This window comes from Neopelma chrysocephalum, unplaced genomic scaffold (genome assembly GCF_003984885.1).
Source record: "Neopelma chrysocephalum unplaced genomic scaffold, ASM398488v2 Primary Assembly neopelma1_69, whole genome shotgun sequence".
Taxonomy (NCBI): domain Eukaryota; kingdom Metazoa; phylum Chordata; class Aves; order Passeriformes; family Pipridae; genus Neopelma; species Neopelma chrysocephalum.
The window spans coordinates 2,763,430-2,787,269 of NW_020897729.1; the positions used below are offsets into that span (position 1 = coordinate 2,763,430).

Below are 23,840 nucleotides of genomic sequence, written 5' to 3' on the forward strand. Positions count from 1 at the left end.
TGTGTAGCTCCTCTTCCCATGTCCCATGGATGTTTGACTCTGGCAGGAGCTGTCTGAGAGGAGTTACAGCCCAGTAGCTTGGGTTTGGGGCTGCCATCGAGATTACATCAGTCCTCTTCAGTTGGATGGTTTTACAGGTGGCTTTTTGCCTACAGTAGCTGTGACCATCATTTAGGATACTTTGAAAAGCACCAAGACCTGCATTTAAGAGCACCTCAGGAACCTGAAATCTCCCCAGCAGTTGATGAGATTTAGGGGCTGGTATGCCTTGATCACGTTTGAAACTCAGAGATGAGTGTAAACCATACACTTGAGTTAACCTCTTGCATAAGGCAGATTATGAGTTTCACCCACATAACTCATAAGAAAAATCAGAGTATTGAAAGACCCAACAGGAGATGTACATGTTACAGAGCTCACAAGCCATCCCATCACTCCCTCTCCTCCCTCTCACATGTGCACATGTTAAATGATGCATTGAACAGATTTGGAAACGCTCTCTCCTGCAGCCTGGGTGAACAGGACAGCTGGGATCTGCAGGCACCTATGGGAGGGACAGCCACCTGCTGACCTCTAGCCCTGTCTGTGGGATGGCAGAGGAAACCTCACATCAGCACAGAAAGGGCAAAAGTTCAGATCGAATTGTTTATGAGATTTTATGGAGCCAGGAGCCAAGGATAGCTCAGCTAATCCAGAGGAAACTGTAGCGATGGTGTTAGAATGCATTTCACATGGGATTCATTCAGTGCGTGTTCAGATGGACCAGTCTTTCTGTCTCCATTTTTTTAGCCATGAAATATTTTTCTTTGCACTCCCGTCTGCCAGCTGTACTGAGCCAGACTCCAAGCTAGGCTGTTTCAAGAAAAAGGAAAAAAAAAACCCAAAACCAAAACCTCTTGTCATTTGACCTGCCGACAAGTTAGCAGGGCTTCAGCACAGCTCCCAGTAACATCAGCACCAGGCACTGGTGTGGATCCAGGCTGCTGCCAGCCTCTGCTCCCACTAGCCTCAGCATCCATTGCTTTTCTCCAAGCCACAGCATAGTGCTTGCTGAGTTGAAGCCCTGATGAGGAGGTGAGCTAAAAGTGCAACTAAAAGGCCATGTGGGGAGGGCAGAAAGGCAGCAGCTTTGCTGTGCCCTCCTGCTCCTCGGCACCTGAAGCCTTGCCAGCGTTGTGGGCTTTTGTAACCCTGGCTCATCCTACTGAGTCACCAACATCCCATGCAGCGTGAGCTCCTCTTGGGAGTAAGGTTTTCCTTTTAGATGCAATGACACCACCACATTGAGCTGTTTGATGCAGATCTTGTCTATCTCCTCATGTCCTGAGCCACAGACTCCATTGCTCTGCTGGGAGATGACGTGGCTCAACTCCAGGCACAGGTGCCAGCTCCTTCGCTGTCCCCAGCCTGTTTCCTCTGACCCTGGCAGGCTCTCACATGCTCTGGATTAGCCAGCTATGACTTGTGCCTTCTGGAAGCTGCTTTCCTCTCCCTGGGGACTAACTCCTGATGTTTAGAACAAATCTGGCTAGGAGTTACTATGGAGCAGCACCACACTGTTCTTCCCTTTCAAGCTTGCAGGACTGCTGCAAGGTGTGAAGGTATGACCCCCCAGTGATCCAGAGATGAGAAGGACCCTCTGTCTGTGCAGAGTGTTTTGGCATCAGCCCACAGGGCATTGCAGCCTTCCCAGAGCACTCTGGGTTCATTAACCTCAGCTGACACAAACAAACCCATCAGATGCTGGGGTTTCTTTTCCCCCCCAGGTACAGGACAGTGTCCAGCCTTATCTGTGTTACCTGCTCCTTGAAAGCCCAAACTGCAGACGTGTCTCCCAAAACCTGCCCCCGCCTTTGAGTGAGAGAGCAAGACTACTTTTTCAGTTCTGAATATCTACAGTCACATCCACCACACCCTGTCATGGATGCAAAACTCCTGGGTGCTCCCCAGGATGGGATTTCGCTGAGTAAAGTGGGTAATATGGGCTGTTAGTTCTACTTTAAGAGTAAAAACATCCCTGGCAGGAGCGTGCTTAGGTATGAGCTTCTATTCAGTACTACCTACAACATCAGAACAAGGATATCTCCAGGAAATTGTAAAAGCCCAAGCCCCAGAGCGGTAAAACAAAATGCAGAACTTAATAATCAGGTGGAAACTGCATCCAGCCCAAAGTGTCGCTGAAGGTAAGAGATGAAGCTTCACACTCCAGTGCTCAACAGGAACAGGAATGGCAGGAGCTGCTTGAGCACTCGCAGGTTTTGTCTCTGGGACATGTGATGAGCCCATTATATCTGTGCCTAAGAGGAGATTTTGTTCACAGTTGTTTTTTGCTTTGTCCTTAAAAATGGGTTTGCATCTCACTCCATAGAGGCCACATTTCGAGGAATGGGCAGGGACTCCATGGCCAGCCTTTGCCCATGCATGCATCTGTGTAGCTGGGGCTAGAGCTGGAAAAGTCTCCCTGTTTCATTTCACTAAAGCCCAAGGGAGGGAGAGGCACTGCCTTTCACAGCCCACACTGTTTTTTGTGCCTCGCTACGAGCTGGCTTGGGCAGAAAGGGCTTCTCAGGTGTGATCGTGGGCTGGCACAGCCTCACACCTGTCCTCAGGCCACTGTTCCCACGTGCCTCTGGTGTGAGAGCTGGTGAGTCACCCACAGGAGATAGGGATGGCCATGCCATAACCCACTGGGTGCCTCCGGCTGCCCCACCCCCAGGGTGCCCAGCGCTGTCCTGCACCCCGGGCCACTCTGTCCCGCACCCCCTGGAGCCGGTGGCCATAGAGGGACCGAGGTTGCCATCTGCCGGCTCAGCTGCACAGGAGCAGCAAGAGCCTGGCTCAGCCCTCTTGGAAGTGGTCCCTCAGGAGTGTGTCCTGATCCTGCTCGGGCCGCCGGGCATTGCCCACACCCGACTCAGCCCTTGGCCTCTGGTAGCATCTCCCCATGGGCAGGTGTTCCCGAGGACAGGGCGAGCAGCCCATTCCCATTTAGGCTGTGCTGCTCCCCCCTGCCCACACTGCCCCTGTGCCAGGGTGTCTCTCCTGCCCTCCCTGTGGGGCCTGAAGCGTTGGCCTCTGGCACAAAACACTCTGGGAGAAACCGCAAGGCTCTTGATAAGGGAGCTCCTTCCCATTAAAGACTAAGATTTCTACTGCAGATTATCACTGTCAGGTACTTAGTCCTTCCCTGGGCTTGTCTTTATTTCCTTTCCCTTTTGAGTTCTTGGCAAGTACTCCCAGGCTGAGAATGTGTTGCTGCTGTAGCGAGTACCCCAGGAGCACAGCACCCTGGCCAGTCTCGCCAGCAGTGGCTGGTGCAGCTGGGAGCTGCAGGATTATTGGCTCCAGCCCTGGTCCCCCAGCCAGCCCTGCAAAATCACTGCTTTGCCTGCAGGAGGACAGGGCTGAGCCGGCATAATCAGGCACAGCTCGCTCAGGCATTGCTGGGAGGATGAGGTTACTTCTGTAAATCTATTATCTTTTTTGGCAATTAGCACCAGTTAGGAGCCCTGGGAATACATGCAGCAAATAGCAGGAAGCCCAGTTAAGCACATCTCTCTGCTTATCTAAGCCCAGTTAAACAAGTCTCCTGTGGCACAGCCCTACAGCTGGTAGCACAACCCATAAATGCACCAAAGATGATCCCTAGTGCTGGGATTGCTTTCCTCAGCGGTGTGTAGCCCTTGAGGTTTACATTCAATGCGTGTACATTCAGAGCTGGAAGGTGAGGGCTCACCATTGCCTGGATGCCGAAGGCAGCCCTGCTTGAGTGATGCCAGTGGCTTGCCCTGCCCAGGGACTGGCTGGGCTGTGCTGTGGGTGGAAGGCTGGCTTGGGGCAGGGCTTGGTGGCTGGGCCTGACCACACATGTCGAGCTCAGGATGGGGAGCGAGCAAGGCGCTGTTTTCTCTGGCCCAGGAAGACAGAGATGTGTGTTTGTTTTCCATGCTATCTTTCACACGGCGTTTGTTTTGCTTGTCGAGCATTTCAGGAGATAAAATGACCTAAAGGGAGATTATTTTATCCTAATTTAAGCTGTCAATATTTCACTGACTTCTGCTTGTCTGTGCCAGCAGGACAGCTTGCTCTGAGTCCCTGGGGAAACCTCAGCTAGAAAGTGAGAATTTGGGGGGGATTTACTGCAGTCTCACATCTAATCTGTGCTTATGACAGCAACTACAAGCTGCTCCCCTGTCCCCCTGTGTCGTGTTAATTCCCATCACTGTGGACTGGCTTGGCTTGCCAGGGGACTCCCCTCTCTAACTGGGGCCTGGGGTTGTTTCCCTCGTGCTGCAGGCTGGTGGAAGAGTTCATGCTGCTGGCAAACATGGCCGTGGCCCATCGGATCTACCGCTTCTTCCCCGAGCAGGCCTTCCTTCGCCGCCACCCCCCACCCCAAACCAAGCTGCTGAAAGACCTCATGGACTTTTGCAACCAAGTCGGCCTTGACATCGACTTCAGCAGTGCAGGGACCCTGCAGGTGAGTGCACTGGCCTGGCAGGCAGCAGGGCAATATGGGCAGAGGGGGGGCAGCTACATAATGGCATATTTGTGGCAGCGTGTGGTTTATTCCCTGTCCCTCTCTGCCCAAGCAAAGCTGGCAGCTATTCCATGCCAAAACAAAACACCTCCCTCATTCACTACTTGATCTGCCATGTTGTGCACAGAGGTTAGAACAGGGAAGGAAGGACCTTGCAGGTGACCCCAGCGCTGCCCTCCCTGCAATGGGAAGGATGTTTCAGTGCAGGAGCACTCACTGGGACACCCAGATTTCCTTCTCTGCCTTCTCTAGCTATGTCTTGAGCAGGGAATTTGCTCGATACCGCAAGGAAAGTAACTCTGCAAGGGGGTGTTTCTGTCTGGGCTGCTGCAGGTCTCAGGGAGGGCTGGGTGGGGAGCAGGGTGACTGGGAAGGACTGGAGAGCAGTTCTGGGAAAGGTCAGATGCAGCCAGTGCGAGAGGTATCCGACCACTCCTCTGCTGAGCATGTCCTGAGGCTGAACTCCAGCTGAACAGCACAGCACAGGTTCCAGGATTTTCTTTACTCGCAGCAACTGGACTGTGGATAATCCTCTGTTAATCCCATCCCCACTAGCCTCCTGCACACCCCTCCATCAGCTGGGACTGCTTTCCCCACTTGCTGGCTGCGCCCAGGCTATGTCAGCAGACGCGGGGTTGCTCACTCAGCTCCTCTCCTGCACTTTGAACCCTCCAGCCCTTCCTCACTGCTGGCCCCAGCCAGTGACCTCCCATATCCACATCTCCCCAGAGTCCCATTAGTCCATGTGCTGAAGCTCTCAGTAGCTGGATGGGAGCCAGGCACAGGTCAGGAGAGGGTTTACGGGCACTCTTGCACACTGCACAACTGGGGACAGAGCCAGCAGTCCCTGTGCCCTGGGTGCTCCCTGCCATTGAGCCCAAGAGGTGGGTCAGTACTCAGGACTCTGTGTGCAGTCCTGCCAGGGCTGTTGGGACCACAGCAAACCCCAGTTTCATGTGCACCTTTTGCTTATGAGGGGAATTGCAGGAAAGGGAGGAATTTGGCTTTGACAAGCTGCTGTTTGCTTCAATGAGGTCTGCCTGGGTCACTCTACCACCATAACATGCCAACACTGAATGCTCTCTCTTTTCTCCTTCAGAAAAGCCTAAATGAAATATTTGGTGTTGACAAGTATTCCAGAGCAAGGAAAGAAGTGCTGACCTACATGTTCTCCAGGCCCATGCAGGTGAGAACAGCATTGGACACGTCTGGCTGTAGCTGTAGCTTTCTGCTGTGGCTCTGTCTTCAATCCTCTCCCCTTCTGCGTTACTGAGCTGGTTGTTCCACACAGGGGGAGTGAATGAACACTGAACATGGTGCTCTGGGGCTGCCAGCAGCTTCCCCCAGTGCTTCCAGCACTGTGTAGCTGGCAGTGGGAGTATCCCCTGAGCAACAGAGCTTCACTGGATGGCAGGGTCGGGCTGAGTCTTTCCTCGCCCTCCATAGTGTCCCTGTTGGGACATCCTGTGTTTGGATGTTTTACCCTTGAAGCTGCATGTGGGGTGTCAGCAGACTCACAAGGACCCAGCCTGCTCTGTGAAAAGCTGGTGGTGGGCTCCAGGGTTCATGTTTGTGCCATTTCTTCACACCATGGTATCCCAACTGGTCCAAAGAAGGAATCAAGAGTGAGGATGATGTAGGGGTGTGGAACTGGCCATAAGCACAGTCTGGTATCTGCTTTTAGAATCAGGGAAATTCTGGAAAACCTTTGGTCTCCCTCCAGCCCAAGTGGCTTTCTGTGACAATCACTGCAATGGAGGCTTGTGCTGCTGACACCAGTTGTCATGTTTGGTGCATCTGCAGCTCAGGACACTTATTTGGGTGTTTATCACCATCAAAAAAAGTTTTTGTGACTCATCAGCTGCACTTGCAGCTGGGCATAGCACAGCCTGTTTTTAGGGAAGTCCTACCCCACAGGGAGAAGGGGCACGTTCCGGAAATGGTCTCTCTGCTGTGGCCTGCTTATCACTGCAGGAATGAATCATCTTCCCAACATCACTCATTTGACTGTCACTCTTCTAATTAGCTTATTTGCTTCATTTACTCATTAGCAGCTGCCTGAAGTCCTGCTGTGCTTCAGGGACTTAATGCTTTCTTCCAACTGGGATTGGGGTCTGAAGCCGTTTTGTAAATCACCCCCCTCATCTATGTGCCCAGCTCAGGAGTGCTGCTTTGTAAAGAGCAGGGAGTGTCCTCTGGAGCTGGCTGTGTTGTCCCAGAACCCATGGCCTGCTTTGGGTTATTTTGGTCCTTTCTGTTACATCTTTCTTTTCTGGTGGAAGGTGCACTGATGATATGCATTCCTTGGAGTCCCTCTCTGGTCCTGCTGACTGGCACAAGCCTAGGCTTTGCCAGTAGAAGCACATGGAGCAAGCCTGGCTATTGACCAGGATGGATGAGCAAGGAGAATGCAACTTTGTTCTGCAGTGGCACCAAGGAGGAGATGGGCTTTTGGGGACCCACTGACTTGCTGAGATTTTGCCTCTGTGGTCTCCTGAGACTTTGGTTGGAGAAGTGGTGGGTGTGCTCTGATATACCTCACAGTGGCTCTTGTTAAAATTTAGCCCTGTGAATACATGTTAGCTCTGTATGTGAAAGAGATATCAAGGTTTTGGGGATGAAGTCTTCTGCAGAGTAGATACCTGACAGACAGTTTGGGAAAGAAGAAAGAAGCATTTTTGAAGGAAATATTCCATGAGACTTGATTTTGCCAGGAATTAGACTCATTTTGTCATCAGAAGATCAAAGTGCCCATCAGTTCAGGTCCACTCATACCTGGCAAACCTGCTGCCAGGCACACTCCCATAATAGGCAAAACCCTGTTTACAGCTGAACCTGTTGGCCCTGCAGGGCAGCCTGTGTCTGGATGGTAAGCAGCATTCCCATCTGCTGGCACTCCCCAGGAGGGCACTACTCCTGTGTGTGATGGGGTGCTGTCATTATTGGAAGTGGTGCATGAACCATAAGAAGCAGAAATCAGTCTCAATCCTGGGATATGCTTATGCAATTTAGTTTGTAAATGGAGTTTCAGACTTGCCCAAAGCCATCGGCCAGGTGAGCAGATGCTGCCCTCCTGTCTTCAGGGCAGCTTTCCAATCCAACCCAGTGTGTGCTTACAGCAGTGGATCCATATGACCTCCAGTCCTTAGGGAAGGACCGTGGCACTGCGGTGGTCTCTATTCTCTGACCACACTTGTTGTGGGGTGGACTTGCAACTCCATTTACAGAGCAGTTCATATTCCCACCATTGTTCCTACTACTAAACGCAGAGGATGGGGAGTTTAAAGCCATGTCAGTACCCCTTGGAAAGGGAAGACAGCCTCTGGGAGGAAAGAGCTTTCCCTGGGACTAGTATTTTTTGCTGTCTGCCACCAGTATTAGAGCAGATGGAAGAATCAGCCCCATCCTGCCGGATGTCATGGTCCCTCATGGGGGAGAGGACAGATTTGAGTGTTGGCAGCTGTGGAGTACAGCCACATGGGGGCCCGGGATGGTGTCGAGGGCTGGGCCATCGCTCTGACAGATGGTGTGGCGAGACCGTCTGGTCAGGGCACTGAGGAGTCACCTGTATCCCTGCACATGTCTCAGCTCCCAGTGATAAAGCTGGTGTTTCAGGGACAAGGCTGCAGTTAAATCAGCCAAACCGACCTGTCCACAGGTTTAACCCCTCGTTGTGCCAAGCCTGTGTCTTCCATCTTCACTGCATGCTGGTGGTCAAAGCATCAGCCTCTTGAAGGAGGAGGGAGATGGGAAGCAACTGGTAATGCATGTGTCTGGGTAGGTGCCTGGATTGCCATGCCAGGAGCCTTGTAACAGATGAAGGAGCAGCGACATACCATTTTTCAGGGGCTCAGTCACTCGGGGATTCAATCTGTCCGTGAGAGCAAAGCTGCCCCTGGTTGGCTGGGGCTGATTTATTTCCAGGCTCCTCGCAGTTCTCCGGGGATTGCAGCAAACCCTGGGGATTTGAGACCACTTGTGAGTCAAATTTGTTAATAAGAAAACATCTGCTTTATGCCAGGCTAGTGTCACTGGGTAGTGTTGTCATGGTGGTGAGGACAGGTATCAGATATGGCTTGGACTGGGCTCCCTGCAGTGTGTCACCCTGCTACAGCGCAAAGGAGTATTTTTGCTGTGATACCCAAGCTGATGCCAATGTCAGTGAGTCAAGAGCTGCCAAAAGGGTGTCCAAAATGGTGCTGGACCCTGCAGTGGCCTGGTTTGGCCAGCACATCCATCAAGATGAAGTGCCCTAGACAACAGCAAACGGCACAGGACCTTCAGCATCTTTTCTAACTTGAAACAAGGCAGAGCATAACTTGAAACACTGCTGGGCATAGGGCAGGGATGGGCCCTTCCCAGGGGCTTTCTCATAGCAGGGATTTTGTCTGGTGCTCTGCTTTCTACCTGCCTGGCATTGTAAAGACCTTCCTCCCTTCTGCCCAGAAGCTTGGCACAAGTGCCTGTAAATCCCCTGAGATTTCATGCTGTCTGTCTGCACAAGGGCACTCATCATCTCCCGCAGCAGCCTCCAGTGCTTGGCGTCTCTCCCTGCCCAACAGAGCCTCGTTCGGTGGGAGCCGAGCTAATTGAGTGGAGACCATACTTTGTGGAGTCCATCAGAAACAATTTAATTCTGGGTTGTGGAAATTGGCAGCCACCACAGCTCCTATCCCAGCTCTTGGGTCTCATAATAAGGCCAGGACTGATGCTGCTTTTTTTAACCTGCTCTATTTACTTGCCCGGATCAGTGCGTTGCTGCTCAGCAGGAGCTGGCTGTGCTGCTGGGCTGGAGAGTGGAGGATACAGCTGCCCAAACTGAGGATCCCAGGACAGCTCTGTAATCAGAGCTGGCTACTCCTGTTTTTTTTAAATCACTTGCTCTTATTTTTAAATGGGTTCATTCAATCGCCACTGTGCCGTGACCCCGCCGCAACCCCCCTGACCTGCACAGCCTCCCCTCCCCGCCTGGGCTCGGCCCCCATTGTTTTCCCAGCCCTGAGAGCTGGTGTTTCACAGATGTAAAAATAAAAGCTGTAACATGTGGGATAACAGGGATGACACAGGAGAGGTTCCTGCTAAAGAGACTTCTGGGCAACGCGGTGCTGCTGTCGCCTTGGTGTTGGTTTAGATGGGCAGTCCATCCACTCGGCTTCCCAGCTGTCATGGTGGGATGGAACAGCAGGGATCACAGCAGGGCTGTCTCTTCCTCCTTGGTGAATGGAGGAGCCACTTATCCCAGCTCCCAGTGCTCTCCAGGTAGGCGCTTGGAGAGCCTGCAGCCAGACCCAGAACCAAAAAGCCTTGCACAGGAGCAACTCTGCAAGGCTCCTTGTTAGGAAAGCATCTGAGGTGAGCATGGAACAAGCTGGGTTCTCCCCTGGAAGATGGGAGGATGGCTAATGAGCCTCAGGGCATGAACAGAAGCAGGAGAATGCTTAAACCCATGTGTAGTGTCAAAGTTCATGCAGTCCTTGGACCAGGCAGGGTCAGCTGGCAGCCAGCAGCTCCCTGCAGTGGCTTTGCACCTTTTGTTCTGTGCTCAGTTTATGCAGCATCCGCCTTGTCCCTGCTCAGCCCGAACTGAGCAGCTGGTGAAGGGCCATCAGCACACAGGATGTCATTGGAAGGACCATTGGCTGCTGGAGCTCTTGTCGTGCAGACCCAGACCCCTCCAGCCTCATGTGGGGTCCTGCCACCATCCTTGCTCACACCCTTCCCTCGTTTCTCCCCCCTTTCAGATGGCTCTCTACTTCTGCACTGGTGTCGTGAAGGACGAGACCCTCTTTCGCCACTACGCCCTGAATGTGCCCTTCTACACCCATTTCACCTCCCCCATCCGCCGCTACGCCGACATCATCGTGCACCGGCTCCTCTCCGCCTCGCTCGGTGGGTCCGCCTGGCTGCTCCTGGGGGTGGCCTGGGCACCTGGGTCCAGGGTGCCATGGCATGGCTCTGTAGCAGGAGGGAGCACGGGCATGTCATTGTCACTTGTCCCCTCTGCAGGTGCCAGCTCCCCCATCAAGATGGAGAAAGAGGACATCCAGAGACAGGCAGATCACTGCAACGACCGGAAGATGGCTTCCAAGAGGGTGCAGGAGCTCAGCGGTGACCTCTTCTTCTCCATCTTCGTCAGGGTAAGAGCCAAGACTGTCTTCCCTCAAGGCATCTCTGGATTTCCCTCTGAAGGCTCAGCCTAGATGCCGCCAGGTGCGGGGCTGTGGCTGCCCACTTGGCCTCAGGAAAGGCAAACAGTGAGGGGACACACTCAGCAACCACCTTTCCAGGTTCCAGGACCTGGAGACACTGGCTCCCCTTGGGGATGGCTGTATGAGGGCTGCTGTGTAGTGACAGCCCTGTCTCTTGACAGGAATGTGGTCCTCTGGAGTCAGAAGCCATGGTGATGGGTGTCCTGAGCAAGGCCTTTGATGTCCTGGTGCTGAAGTTTGGAATCCAGAAGCGTATCTACTGCAATGTAAGTACCTCACCAGTGTGAGACAGTGCCAGCACTGCCTCACCAGAGATGGCTGCAGCAGCCTGGGGCTGCTGGAGGCAGTGGCTGTCCTGGTGCCCTTTTGTGCCACCCTGCAACCAGCAGAGCTGTGCCCAAGCCAGGCCAGCCAGAGGGGAGGGAGCCTTCATGGGGTTTCCACTCCACCCCTCAGCCCGGGCAGGTGCGAGGGACTGAGGGTCTGGATCAGCCCAGGATCTGAAGACCAGCGTCTCCCTGTGACGTGCTGGCTAATCTAGCCTAGGCAAAAGGGAATAGAGCCAGATTCTGGGGAACAGAGATGAGCATGGATCTGAAGCGAGGGCAAGGAGCAAGGCCTGGTTTTCATTTTATTTAATCAGGTGGTTTATCTGGGGCTGTGACAGCAGTGCTGTGGGCCAGCACCTGTGGTTGGTGACAGCATCCTCTCTTAATAACCTGGTTATATGGCTGGCAATGACATCTTTAAACAGGACATAGAGTGTGATATATGGGCTGATGGTGTATCACAGCAGCCCCTGATTTACGTGCTAGGCTCAGGCTCACAGGCTGCATCCCGGTTGTTAAAGAGCGTGCTGAGCAAAGCAGCATCAGCCCCATCCACAGGCAAAGTGAAGGAGGAGAGCTGAGTAGGGGGATGTTCCCATTATTCTTCCTGCCTGCAGGCGCTGCCCTTGCTGGACTTCCGCTTCCAGAAGGTGGGGAAGAAGCCGGAGCTGACACTCACGTGGGAACCAGAGGAGCTGGAGGAGGAATCTGTGCACCAGGTAAGACCCCCACAGCATGGGACAGGCTCAACACCATGAAGGTGGCATGAAGGCTGTGTGCAATGCCCACCTGTGATGTCTGTAAGGACAGGTCTGGGAGGCAGGACTGCCTCACAGGTTGTTGGGTCCTGCTGTCTCTCTGTGTCCCCAGTGAGCCCAACTTCAGTCTTAACCTCCTCTGACATCCAGCCCTGCTCCATCCCGTCACTACCCTCACATCTGACCCCTCCACACCCTTCAGTCTCTGCCCTGCCTGCTGTGTTCCCTGCCTCCCAATTCAGTTTCCTCCAGGAATTGAATTAACATGCTGTTTACTTCCTCCTTCCAGATCATCAATTAAGATGTTAAGTAAGATCAGACCTAAAGCAGCTCCAGTCTAGACCCTTCCCCCCATCCTGGCATCCTTTGCCCCCTCACTGACATGGCCCTTTCTTGGGGTTTCCATCCCTGTGTCACGGTTGAGACCCAATTAGGAGAATTTTTTTAAATTGGACTTCCTGAGATGCAGTGTCAAATGTTTTAACAGCATTTAGAAATCTCTCTTTTGTGTCCCTGTCATCTATTAACTTGGTAACTCAATCAAAGGGAGCAATCGCATTTGTCTGGCTTGATTAAGTGGTGCTTCTTTGCCAGCTTTTGTCTGGCATCGCTCTAAAATCACAGCTGTGTTGACTGCTGTGATCCCTGCCTGCTGCCAGGGTGGGGATGGGAGGGCTGAATCCCAGCCTCTCCCTGCACCACTCTGGGAGCTCTGCACTTGAGCCCCATTGCCATCCAAGCCCAGCACAGCCCATCCTTGCCCACCTAGGGCTCCTGATACAGAGCACAGTCCTTTCCTTCCCTTCCCAGGGGTGATGTTGCGGTCAGAGCTGGCTGAGCTCCCCGGCTGCTGCAGGCGTTTCTGCAGGCCTCCCTCCCTTTGAAGCTGAGCTTTCCTTTCTCAGCTTGGCTCAGAGAAGCTCCCTGGATGTGGCCCGAAGTGGCCTCAGTTCCTGCTTTCCTACAGGAGCAGGGATCACTTACACCCTAGCAGAGAGCTGCATGAAAAATGACGCCCCAGCGTGAGCAGGGCCCATTTTGGTTAAGCAAACAGTTGGTAGAGGAAACTCCTTCACGAACCCTCCACACCTCCTAAGAAAACACAAGAGCTCTCCTGTGGGAGCAGGCAGATCCCTGAGTTGATAAATCTCCAGCCTTGGGATGAGCCAGTTCCCTGTGAGCTGTGCTGAACCACGTTAGATGTCTCCCAAACATCCCACGGCACCAAACACCGCACCTCCCCACCCGGACCCGGTGCTTGGCCTCTGCTTCCTGCTTTAGCTCAGCTTGGCCAGGCAGCGGGAATGTCAGGGAAGGCTGTTAATGGGAAGCCGTGCAGGGGTCTGGGCTGGCTGTCCCTGCCACAGAGGGAAGTGTTGCCCCCATCTCTCTGTGATCTCAAGATGGCCAGGACCTCAAGTGTGCATCACTCAGGGTCAGAGTATGAAGTGGATCTAAGACTCGGGGGAACTTGATGTAAAATTGTGCTGTTTGCAGCAGTTCCAGCAAAGGAATGAACCAGGATTGCAAGGGAGAATCCTGATAATCCCCTCCCCAGATTTGGGGGGCTGCCCCTTGACCACCCCCCCCTGCACTGCAGCCAGCTGAGGCAGGCAGGGGCTGGTGCTCAGTAGCCAGCAGGTCTCTGGGCAGCCAACTGCAGAAGGATTTCCCTGCAGGTTGCTCCTCACTGGCCACTTCAGTACATTTAAGTCTCAGTGAGATTTTCTTGCTCTGAATGATTAATCGAGAGCAGCTGGCACTGGATGAGCTGGGAAGGGTTGGACAAGGTTACCCTGGTAGCTCTGTGTCTGCTCCTCCTGTGGGCCAGCCCCAAGCAGATGGCCCCAGCGATCCCTGCTACAGCACAGGGCTTGGGGACAGGCTCCAGCAAGCAAATCCCCAGGTGCCTGGCCATGGCCCCGGGAAAGCCCTTCCCAGTGTCCCAGCCAGCCCCTGAACTCTGCCTCATGGACAGACTGGATCGATGCCTTACACTTCTGATCCATATAATCACAGGAAGAGCTAGGTTCAGAGGAACAAGGAGGTGGCAGCAGCAGTGCCTTTCCTGAACAGGAGGGATTGATTTTCTGGGAGTTTTATTCCCTTGCATCTCTCTCATCCATTGTGCTCCCTTCCGGGTCTCCTCTCACTGTGGGAGCACAGGCAGGTTGTTCCCTCCTTGTGGGATGCTGATAAAATGCTCAGTGGGATGTGGAAAACCCTCCTGACCGCAGCTCCCGTTGGCACTTGGCCAAGCTTCATTAAGGGATGATGTGGCTGGAGGGGGAAGGCACGAGCGGGCTTGAGGGGAGGTTGGGACCCACAGCCAAGGGGATAATTGCCCATAATCCTTCCCAGACTGTGCAAAGAACACAAGTGGGGCCTGATCAGGCTGGAATAAGTGAGGATGTTTTGAGAGGCTCATTTAGGTCGGTTTGGGTTCCCTGTCTGGCTTCAGAGCCTATGGTATTGCCCTTAAAGATGCTGTCTTCAGCCCCAGCCCCAGGAGCACCCTGGACCCCAGCAGAGCTATCTGAATCCATTCTGCTCCATTCTTTTGCTCCCCGTGGGTAACTGGTGGAGGCAGCAAAAGCCAGCGTGGCTCTAAGCAAATCTTAGTGTGTTGTCAGTCACCTGAAAACTCTCTTTTCTCTGTCTCTCTCTCCCTGGCTGAAGGTGATCACCATTTTCACGCTGGTGGAGGTGGTGCTGACGGCAGACAGCGGCTCCCTCAAGTACAGTGCCCTGCTCAAGAGACCGAGCTCGGAGAAGTGAGCTCAGAGGAGGCTGCACGTGCTCCCACTCCCGACGCTCCCTCACCTCCCAGGCCCTGCATCGGCACCTGCCGGAGGCAGAAGGGACCCATGAGGACTTTGGGGATTGAGTTTTAAAACCAGTGTGGTTTTATTTCTGGTTTGGATTTTAACTCCAGCTGGGAGCAGGGCTCAGAGCTTGAGCCTGCCCCAAGCAGAGCATTTCTACTCTCGAGTATTTTTAGCTTGATGCTTTCTTACTTTTTTTTAAAAGCAGTGGTGTCCATCCCCAGCTTCAGGTGCCCGTGGTGAAGGCCGAGTGGGGATGCATGTCCCCAGGAGCAGAGAGGGGCTGGCTCCACCATCCCAGGTGGGATGTGGTGGGATGCATTGGGATGCAGCTGTGGGGCCATGCAGGAGGGTTTCTTGCAGGGTTGTGTGTCATGTAATAAAAGCCGGGTCAGCAGCCCTATGTGGAGCTTGTGCAAGTTTTATTTTGTGCCCTCCATGTTCCCCCAGCCGGGGAATCCCAACAGTATCTCATCTCTCTGGCAGCCTGGTGCCTCCTCCGGCCTCTGCTTCCCAGGCACTATGAAATCCAAGTGATCTCACCATCTCTCCCAGCCCCCAGGTATGCATGCCCAGAAGGTGGGAGAGATCAGGAAAGGGGCTCCCAGCTCCAAGTCTGGAGGCTAGTCCCTCAGTCTGAGCCTTGTCTAGGAGTCCCCATGTATCTGCTCAGTCTCTCACACCTTGTCCTCCAGCCTAACCCTTTGGGGACCCTGCAGCATCATGTCCTTGCTTCTCCCTGCCAGCCAAGAGAGCATCCAGCACCTTGCAGACGGACAGACCTCTCTGCAATCTCCAGGCACCTCTGCCTGCTCTCTGTCCCCATGTCCACCCTCCACAGTGTGCAGGATGTTTTGGGAGGGCATGAGCTGCTCTGACAGCTCCCATTTTATCACAAGTAGTGGCTGGAAGACAGTCTGACAAGAACGAATGGATCCATCCTGCCAGGCAGGGAGGGAGCCCTGCATCACTCTTTCTCATCAGTGGTGACAGCTGTGGTCCTGGCATCAACACATCTGCCCTTGGCAGGAACCAGCAGCTGGCCAAATCTGGGGTGCCCAGCTCAGGATGGGGGATCAGGCCCTGGGATGGGTCAGGACTGGGTAAAACACACTTCCCAGGAGCTGGTGAGCCCTGAAAGCCATCAGGGACACCTGCAGTCCCCAGGGGTTGTGCTCCTGCAGCGTCTTTCCAGATGGCCTGATGCAATCACGGATGGATGCCACCTGGTACTGGTGACATGGGGCTGTTCCCTGCCTGCAACAGGTACCTTGTGCAGGTGTGCTGGCGTGGGCTGCCCCAGTGCACTCAGGACCTGACAGGCAGTGTGGCTCTGCTGGGAGAGGGGACTGGAGGACAGACACCAAAGCCAAGATATCCATCCCCTACCCCTCAGCCCAGTGTTCACCTCCTTGGGTTTGTCTCAGGGGGAAAACCAGGCAAATCCAGCCCAGTCTGGCTCAGCCTGGCTGCAATAACAGTGCTTTGCCCTGCACCCTCCCCTGCTGCTCCCCAGGGTCCTGCAGAAAACCACGGAGCTGGGGGCCAGGAGGTGCCCAGATCCCTAGGGATAGGCCTGAAGGTCCTGCCTCCCTGGTGGGGGCAGGGATGGCCCCAGGGGGGTCGGGAGCATTGGGAGGGCCCTGGGAGGGCTGGGAGATAGTCCCGGAATGTTATCAGCCCATCGTCTCACGGGACAGGGAAGAGCCATAAAGGGCTGTCCCCTTGCCCTGGACTCAAGCAGCATTCCAGGAGGGACCTGGGGTGGGCAGCATGGGACAGCCTCTTACTCCTGGAACTTACCTTCTCCTCTGCTTCCTCGCTCAGCTCACCGCTGCAGCCTCTGACAGGGGACGTGTGGGACAGTGGGGTAAGAGCCCTTGGTGGGGGGTGCTGGGGCTGGTGTCACTTCCCTGGGGGTCTCCGGGGACCCTGTCAACTCCCCATGGGATACCAGCAAAGGGGAACCCTCACAGCCACCTCTAGGTGGTCTGAGACTCTGAGACCCCAACCTTCCCCCCAAAGCAGGCCCTGTCCCTGCTCCCCCCATCCCCACTGCCCTGGTCACTTTCTTTGGATCAAGTGACTCCGTAGTCACAGCCAGCCGGAGTTGCTTGGCCATTACACCCTCACCATGGGGGCTGGTGCTTGGGCGCCCCATTCCCTCTGCCAAGAGACACAAGGAGCTTCCCTGCCAAACCCTGCCTCAGTTTTCCCCTCTGCAGGTGGGTTCTGAGCAATGCTGGGGTGCCAAAGGCCATGTGGATCCCCAAAGGATTCCTGACCCCCCTGGAAGGGGACTTTGAGCAGCTAAATTCACCTCGGTTGGAGATGCCCATGCTGGACCCCTGGGGTGTGCCCCTGAAGACCCTCAGGGGGCCCAGTGCCCCTGCACACCCACAGCTCTGCTCTCACCTCCAGATGCTGAGAAGTCTCCAAGCTACTGGAATAAAGGGGCCAGGAGGAGGCTGGAGTTGGCCCTGGCATTGCAGCCAGCGGCACAGCGGGCCAAAAACATCATCCTCTTCATGGGTGACGGTGAGTGCCCCAGGTCCCCGCCAGGCCCTCAACAGCTGGTGGATGTGACTGATGAGAAGATGGGGCTGGTGCAGATCACAGGGCAGTGCCTGGGAAGGGCAGGACGGTCCCTGGTCCCGGCCCATGCCACCCTGTGACTTGGACATGCCCACAGGCATGGGGCTGTCCACCATGTCGGCTGCTCGGATCTACAAGGGGCAGCTGGCTGGTGGCTCAGGCGAGGAGAGCGTGTTGGCCATGGAGACCTTTCCCCACATGGCCCTGGCCAAGGTGAGTGGGGCAGTGCTGGAGGGGACATTCCTGCTGCCCCTGACCAAAACCCAATTGGACCCCTCTTGCTTCCAGACCTACACCATCGACCGTCAGGTGCCTGACAGTGCTGGCACAGGCACCGCCTACCTCTGCGGGGTGAAAGCCAATGCCAAGACTCTGGGGTTGAGTGGGGCAGCCACCTATGGAAAATGCCGCACCACCTTCGGCAACGAGGTGGACTCCATCCTGCACCGGGCCAGGCTAGCAGGTACGGGGCAGCAGGCAATGCTGTCAGAGAGCCTGCCATGGCCACCCTGTGCTGTGCAAGGCTGGAGGGGCTCCCTGTAAACCCTTGCCCACGCTGCAGGCAAGTCGGTGGGCATTGTGACGACCACGCGGGTGCAGCACGCGTCCCCTGCGGCAGCCTACGCCCACTCAGCCAGCCGGAGCTGGTACGCGGATGCCAACATGCCCAAGGAGGCACTGCGGGATGGCTGCAAGGACATCGCCTACCAGCTGGTGCACAACACGGACATCAACGTGAGCTGGGGAGCGGGCGCGGGAGGGAGGGGGCACCAGGAATGTTGGGAGGGTCTGCTGAGCTCCCGGGCAGGTGATCCTGGGCGGCGGAAGGATGTACATGACCCCCAAGCGGACTCCGGACCCCGAGTACCCAGAGGACTCAGACCAGAATGGCACCAGGAACGATGGCCAGGACTTGATTGCCGAATGGCTGAGTGCCAAGCAGGTAATGTGCCAGGACAGAGGGGATGTGACTCCGGGCATGGGGCATGTGCCATTGGCACTGGCTCTGTTCTCATTGGAAGGGTGCCCGCTACGTCTGGGACAAGAAGGGCCTGGATGCGGTTGAAGATGACTCCGTGAGCCATCTTATGGGTAGGAGCATCACTGCCTGCACCACTGGCAATGCTTCCTTCTCCACCCCTCTCCAGAGGTGCTGATAGAGGCACAAAGCAGCCCCAACATGGACCCTCCTCGCCTTGCTCCCCCAGGCCTCTTTGAGCCCAAGGACATGAGGTACGAGCTGAACCGCAACACATCCACGGATCCCTCCATCGTGGACATGACGGAAAAGGCCATCCGTATACTGCGCAGGAACCCCAATGGCTTCTTCCTCTTTGTGGAAGATGAGTAGTTCCAGTAGTGTGACTGGGACTGGGGTGGGATGCGGGTCCTGGGAGCACGTGGGCATCCAAGGGGATGAGGGTGATGGCTGCGTTCCCTGTGCAGGTGGCAGGATCGACCACGGCCACCACAGCGGGCGGGCCAAGCAGGCGCTGATGGAGGCTGTCATGCTGGACCAGGCGGTGGCACGGGCGGGAGAGCTCACCTCCCCCTCAGACACCTTGACCGTGGTGACGGCAGATCACTCCCACGTCTTCACCTTTGGGGGCAACACACCGCGTGGCAACTCCATCTTCGGTGGGTCTTGGGGAGGGGCAGTGAACATCCCTCTTCCCACCTCAGCCTTCTGCTCCCAGCTGAGGCTGGTCTGGCCCAGGTGTAGAGCGAGGTGTGAGGTGACAATGTCTTTCCCTGTGCCAGGGCTGGCCCCCAAGAAAGCCAAGGACAAGCGAGCCTACACCAGTATCCTCTACGGCAATGGTCCTGGCTACAGCATCCGTGACGGGGGCCGTCCAGCTGCCAGCCTCCCCGCTGCAGGTAGGAGTCTGCTGGGGACGGGGTGGAGGCACAGGGTGGCTGGGGACAGCATCCCTCTGGCACAGCCACTGGGGACACGCAGGGTCCTGGTGCCACCACGAGGCTCAGGAGTCACTTGGGCAGGAATTACTCTGACACTGGGGTAATGGGAGCTCCCCCCACCCTTGGGAAGCCTCAGCCCCATTTCTCCTCTCACCACTGCAGAGGACAAGGACTACAGGCAGCAGGCAGCCGTGCCCCTGGAGACGGAGACTCACAGTGGGGAGGACGTGGTGGTACTGGCCCAGGGCCCCATGGCCCACCTCTTCCACGGGGTGCAGGAGCAGCACTACATTGCCCACGCCATGGCCTATGCTGCGTGCCTCGAGCCCTATGCCACAGAGCCCGGGTGCAGAGCAGCCCGCAGGGCCTCCCACAGCACCCAGTGCTCCCCACAGACCCTGCTCACCCTCCTGGCCCTCGGTGTGGCTGCCCTCATGGTGGGGGGCTGAGAGCCCCTGGCTGAGTCCCTCTGAGGGTCTTGGCAGCCAGGTCACCACTGTGGCCAGAACTAAGGGATGCAATAAAACACGTTGTTTGTCTTGTTCCACTGTGCAAGGGTTCATAGTGATTGTCACCTCCTGAGGTGCTGCCCCGTGCCTCAGTTTTCCCAGCTGGTCATGGCTCCTAGATCCCCCCTGGGAACAGCACTGAAGGCACTGGGGTGAAGGAGGTAAGGAAATGATGGTGAGGGGAGGCCATGTCCTCCCCAGCTTTGCCAGGCTGGGGCACAGTACACAAGGGTTGGTACATTCCTGGAAAGGGGCTGAGCAAGGAGCAGAGTTTTAGTCCACATCCATGGATTTATTACTCAAGAAAGCCTGGGCAGAGAGCAGGGTGCTCAATGCACAAGTGACCCCAGGAGCTGCTGATACTGCTGTTATCCCAGTTCCAATGCTCAGTGCTGCCTTTGGCACCCGGGGACAGGGTATTCCGCTGTCTGACACCGCAGCTTTGTAGCTGGGGCAGCATTTCCTGCCAAGAACTGCACATCCTCTTGTCCCTGCATCTGTCTGCTCCCCAAGCCCATCCACGCCCCAGCAGCCACACGCTGGTTTGCCAAGGAGGTGCCAGTAGCCCAGCCCTGTGGCCTTTGTGCGAGCTGCCCAGCAGAACACTCGGCTTTTGGACACCTCCACACACCCTGCAAGGGCTGGTCCCTGTCCAAAGTCCCTCCCTGGATCTGCTGGAGCTGCAGACGCTGCCAGCGGCATCTGGCTGTTGGATCCCACCATGAAGCTCCTGGCATCCTTCACCCTCTGCCTCTGGGCAGGGCTCAGCACTGCTGTCATCCCAGGTGGGGACAGGGATGGGGACCGGTGCCCCTGGCTGCAGGTGGTGTCTGGGAAAGCAGATCATCAGCCTGGCTGGCCACAGGGAAGGCTTGGGGAGGGAAGCAGGGGCTGCCCAGCTCTGCAAGGGTGAATGGGGCTTAACTTTGCTTTTCTGGGGTCCTTGAGCCAGTTTTTCCCTGACTTCCTGCTTGTTTCTGGCCTGGGGCTGGGCTGGGGAAAGCGCCTGTACCCTCTATCACCTCCCCATTGCCATGGATTTGACCCCATCCCACCTGCCAGATAACTCCTCATCGTGTCTAGTTTTGCTGCCCCCCTCCTTCTCTGCCTCAGGAACCCAGTCCAGGCAGTAGGTGCAAGCCTGCATGGTCTCCTCCCACCCCAAATAGCACTCTGAACCCCTTGGTCCAGCATGGGGATGCCCAGGGAATGAGTATCCCTGCTGGTGTGCCCCCAGGGAGGCAGGTGCTGGTGAGCTGGGACTGACAGGCATTTGTCCTGTTCTAGAGGAGGAGGAGAATCCATCCTTCTGGTACAAGCAGGCAGCTGCGGCCATTGACGCCTCCTTGAAAATCCAGCCCAGGATAGGCCAAGCCAAAAACCTCATTCTCTTCCTGGGGGATGGTGAGTCCTGTTGGCACACCCGGCAGGCAGGCTGGTATGGCCAGTGCTCTGCTGAGTGGGGTGTGAGGAGGGCACCTGGTCCAGAGGGTGACCAGGACCCTCTCTCCTCACCCAGGGTTCGGGATCCCCACCATCACGGCCACCCGCATCCTCAAGGGGCAGCAGCAGGGGAAGCTGGGCCCTGAGACCCCTCTTGCACTGGATGCTTTCCCCTACGTGGCTCTCTCAAAGGTAAATCCCACCATGCTGGACGGGGCCAGAGTGATCCCAGGCATGGGGCCATGGTGATGCCCGTGGGGCTGCTGGCAGCACAGGGATGCACGTATGCAGTGCGTGGGGTCCCTGCCCATCCCACACTTGTCCCTGGGTGAGCAATGAGTGCAGCAGGGAGTGCTGGGGGGGCACCCCGCTGTGTGCTTCTGCCAACTGACCCCTGCCCTGAGCCCCTCTGTCCTTGGCAGACGTACAACGTGGACCGTCAGGTCCCTGACAGCGCAGGCACAGCCACAGCCTATCTCTGCGGGGTGAAGGGCAACTACCAGACAGTGGGGCTGAGCGCAGCCGCCCGCCACTCGCAGTGCAACACCACCGCGGGCAACGAGGTGATCTCGGTCCTGGAGCGAGCCCGCAAAGCTGGTAACAGGGGCTGCAGGGCTGGAGGGACCCCACAGGGACAAGGGATGTCACACTGGGGGCTTTCACCCGTGAGAATCCCATAGCTGGATGGTGGGAACCCTGTTACCCTTCATGGGGTCTGATGGCTGAGGGGTTGGCAGGGAAGGCGGTGGGCATCGTGACGTCGACGCGGGTGCAGCACGCATCACCCTCGGGGACCTACGCCCACGTGGTGAACCGTGGCTGGTACGCGGACGCCAGCATGCCTGCGGAGGCACGGCAGGAGGGATGCAAGGACATCGCCTGGCAGCTGGTCCACAACGTTGACATCAACGTGAGTGCCCGTGTGTGGGACAGGGGAGCAGGGGCAGACACTCCCCCCCACCCCAGGACAGCCCCATTAACACTGCACCTGTCTCACCCCCTCCAGGTGATCCTGGGAGGTGGTCGGAAATACATGACCCCCGTGGGGATTCCGGACCCTGAGTATCCCACCAACAGCCAGCAGAATGGGATACGGGAGGATGGGATAAACCTCATTGACACGTGGCTGGAGGCACGGCCGGTGGGTGACACAGCAGGGACCGTCATCTGCCCACTGCCTCTGGCACAGGGCCAGGCACCCACTAACCCCTCTGTGGGATTCGCCCACAGGGTGCCCGCTATGTCTGGAACAAGACAGAGATGCTGGCTGCTGCTGCCAACCCCAGTGTGAATTATCTGATGGGTAACAAATGTGCCGTGTGCCGGGACCCAACAGGCACTGGGACACATGAAGGCACTGAGGTTGTCTCCAACGTGTCCCCTCCCAGGTCTCTTTGAACCCGGGGACATGAAGTACAACGTGGTGCGTAACACCACCCTGGACCCGTCGCTCACCGAGATGATGGAGGCAGCTATCACCATCCTGAGCAGGAACCCTGAAGGCTTCTACCTCTTTGTGGAAGATAAGTTGGGGCTGGTGCCGCTGGGGCTGGTGAGAAGGGGGTCCCACGTCCCAGGGTGGGGGTAGGAGCTGGGGGTGCTGCCCTCAGTCCCAGCCCACCGCGAGTGCCCATCTGCAGGCGGTAGGATCGACCACGGCCACCACGACGGGGCAGCCCAGAAGGCGCTGACGGAGGCGGTGGAGTTTGACCGGGCCATCGAGCGGGCAGGGGTCCTGACAGACGAGGCACAGACCCTCACCGTTGTCACCGCCGACCACTCACACGTCTTCTCCTTTGGTGGCTACACCCTGCGTGGCTCCTCCATCTTCGGTGGGGCTCTGCCATGTGCTGGGCACTGCCGGCTCTGCGGCACTCTGACTGTGGCCAGAGGGGTGATACAGGCTTTCCTTGGCTGATCCTTCCCTTCCATCATCCCCTCCCCAGGTCTGGCCCCCTCACCATCCACTGATGGGAAGAACTATACATCCATCCTCTATGGGAATGGGCCAGGCTACGCAGGCCCCGGCCGGCCCGATGTGGACCATGACACAGCCAGTGAGAGCACAGAGACCATGGTTGGGTGGTGGGATGGGGCTGGGGGCCATCACTGGTCCCCCCTCATCCCCTTCTCTCCCCTCTGCAGTGCAGTTCGAGTACCTGCAGCAGGCGGCCGTGCCCCTTGACTCGGAGACCCACGGCGGTGAGGACGTGGCCATTCTGGCCAAGGGCCCCATGGCCCACCTCTTCCATGGGGTGCAGGAGCAGACCTACGTGGCCCATGTCATGGCCTACGCCGCCTGCCTCGAGCCCTACACTGACTGCCAACAGCGGGGCTCTGCCCCTGGCACCCGTGCCACCACCCTGGCCCTGCTCCTGCCCATCCTCCTCCTGCCCCTCTTCCACTGATTCTGTGGCCCTAGGGCACCCAATGGGAGCTGCCAGACTCCTCCCGGTGTGGCAGCTGCAGCTTTCTGAAGCACCTCTGGTCTGGATGTAGCAGCCAAAGGGTCACCAAACCCTGAGCATGGGGCGGGTCCTACACCACCCACACAGGGAGTGTTAAATAAACACGGGGTGTGACACTGGTGAGACAAGCACGTTAGCAGTGTGGGGGTGCCGTGTGGGCAGGGCTGGGGGTGCTGCCCACTGCTCCCATATACGAGCCATTGCTACACCATGGCCCCTTGCAACCGCCCGGCATATCCAGTGC

General features: G+C 56.5%; 3 protein-coding genes across 6 annotated transcripts in view; all 3 read left to right on the forward strand.

Moving 5' to 3' along the window:
* Positions 1-15,060, forward strand: part of DIS3L2 (DIS3 like 3'-5' exoribonuclease 2) — a 184,017-nt gene extending 168,957 nt beyond the window's left edge. For all 4 annotated transcript variants that reach the window (XM_027685729.1, XM_027685731.1, XM_027685732.1 and 1 more), the window contains 7 exons: positions 4,297-4,480; positions 5,640-5,726; positions 10,282-10,429; positions 10,547-10,677; positions 10,911-11,015; positions 11,696-11,797; positions 14,516-15,060. In XM_027685729.1, coding sequence (XP_027541530.1) covers positions 4,297-4,480; positions 5,640-5,726; positions 10,282-10,429; positions 10,547-10,677; positions 10,911-11,015; positions 11,696-11,797; positions 14,516-14,614 — 856 coding nt within the window. In that variant the 3' untranslated portion in view covers positions 14,615-15,060. The remainder of the gene's footprint in view (positions 1-4,296; positions 4,481-5,639; positions 5,727-10,281; positions 10,430-10,546; positions 10,678-10,910; positions 11,016-11,695; positions 11,798-14,515) is intronic.
* Positions 15,061-16,426: 1,366 nt separating this feature from the next.
* LOC113968850 (intestinal-type alkaline phosphatase-like) lies at positions 16,427-19,626 on the forward strand. Its single transcript, XM_027685804.1, has 11 exons — positions 16,427-16,531; positions 17,083-17,199; positions 17,354-17,469; positions 17,545-17,719; positions 17,819-17,991; positions 18,065-18,199; positions 18,279-18,348; positions 18,465-18,597; positions 18,701-18,894; positions 19,018-19,134; positions 19,339-19,626. Exons 1-11 carry the CDS (start codon positions 16,435-16,437, stop codon positions 19,623-19,625), a joined length of 1,614 nt encoding a protein of 537 aa, XP_027541605.1. The 5' UTR covers positions 16,427-16,434; the 3' UTR covers position 19,626.
* Positions 19,627-20,267: 641 nt separating this feature from the next.
* On the forward strand, positions 20,268-23,689 carry LOC113968834 (intestinal-type alkaline phosphatase-like). Its single transcript, XM_027685776.1, has 11 exons — positions 20,268-20,470; positions 20,973-21,089; positions 21,205-21,320; positions 21,551-21,725; positions 21,866-22,038; positions 22,135-22,269; positions 22,359-22,431; positions 22,517-22,651; positions 22,769-22,960; positions 23,075-23,185; positions 23,274-23,689. The coding sequence occupies exons 1-11, from the start codon at positions 20,407-20,409 to the stop codon at positions 23,534-23,536; spliced, it is 1,554 nt and encodes a 517-aa protein (XP_027541577.1). The 5' UTR covers positions 20,268-20,406; the 3' UTR covers positions 23,537-23,689.
* Positions 23,690-23,840: the final 151 nt, after the last annotated feature.

Excerpts from the sequence above, each read along its gene's own strand:
- LOC113968850 (XM_027685804.1), top strand. The coding sequence starts at position 16,435 with ATGGGACAGCCTCTTACTCCTGGAACTTACCTTCTCCTCTGCTTCCTC. Across the intron at positions 17,470-17,544 it reads CCCACATGGCCCTGGCCAAG|ACCTACACCATCGACCGTCA; the intron begins GTGAGTGGGGCA and ends TCTTGCTTCCAG. Across the intron at positions 19,135-19,338 it reads TGCCAGCCTCCCCGCTGCAG|AGGACAAGGACTACAGGCAG; the intron begins GTAGGAGTCTGC and ends TCACCACTGCAG.
- LOC113968834 (XM_027685776.1), top strand. The coding sequence starts at position 20,407 with ATGAAGCTCCTGGCATCCTTCACCCTCTGCCTCTGGGCAGGGCTCAGC. Across the intron at positions 22,652-22,768 it reads CTTCTACCTCTTTGTGGAAG|GCGGTAGGATCGACCACGGC; the intron begins ATAAGTTGGGGC and ends GCCCATCTGCAG. Across the intron at positions 23,186-23,273 it reads TGTGGACCATGACACAGCCA|TGCAGTTCGAGTACCTGCAG; the intron begins GTGAGAGCACAG and ends TCCCCTCTGCAG.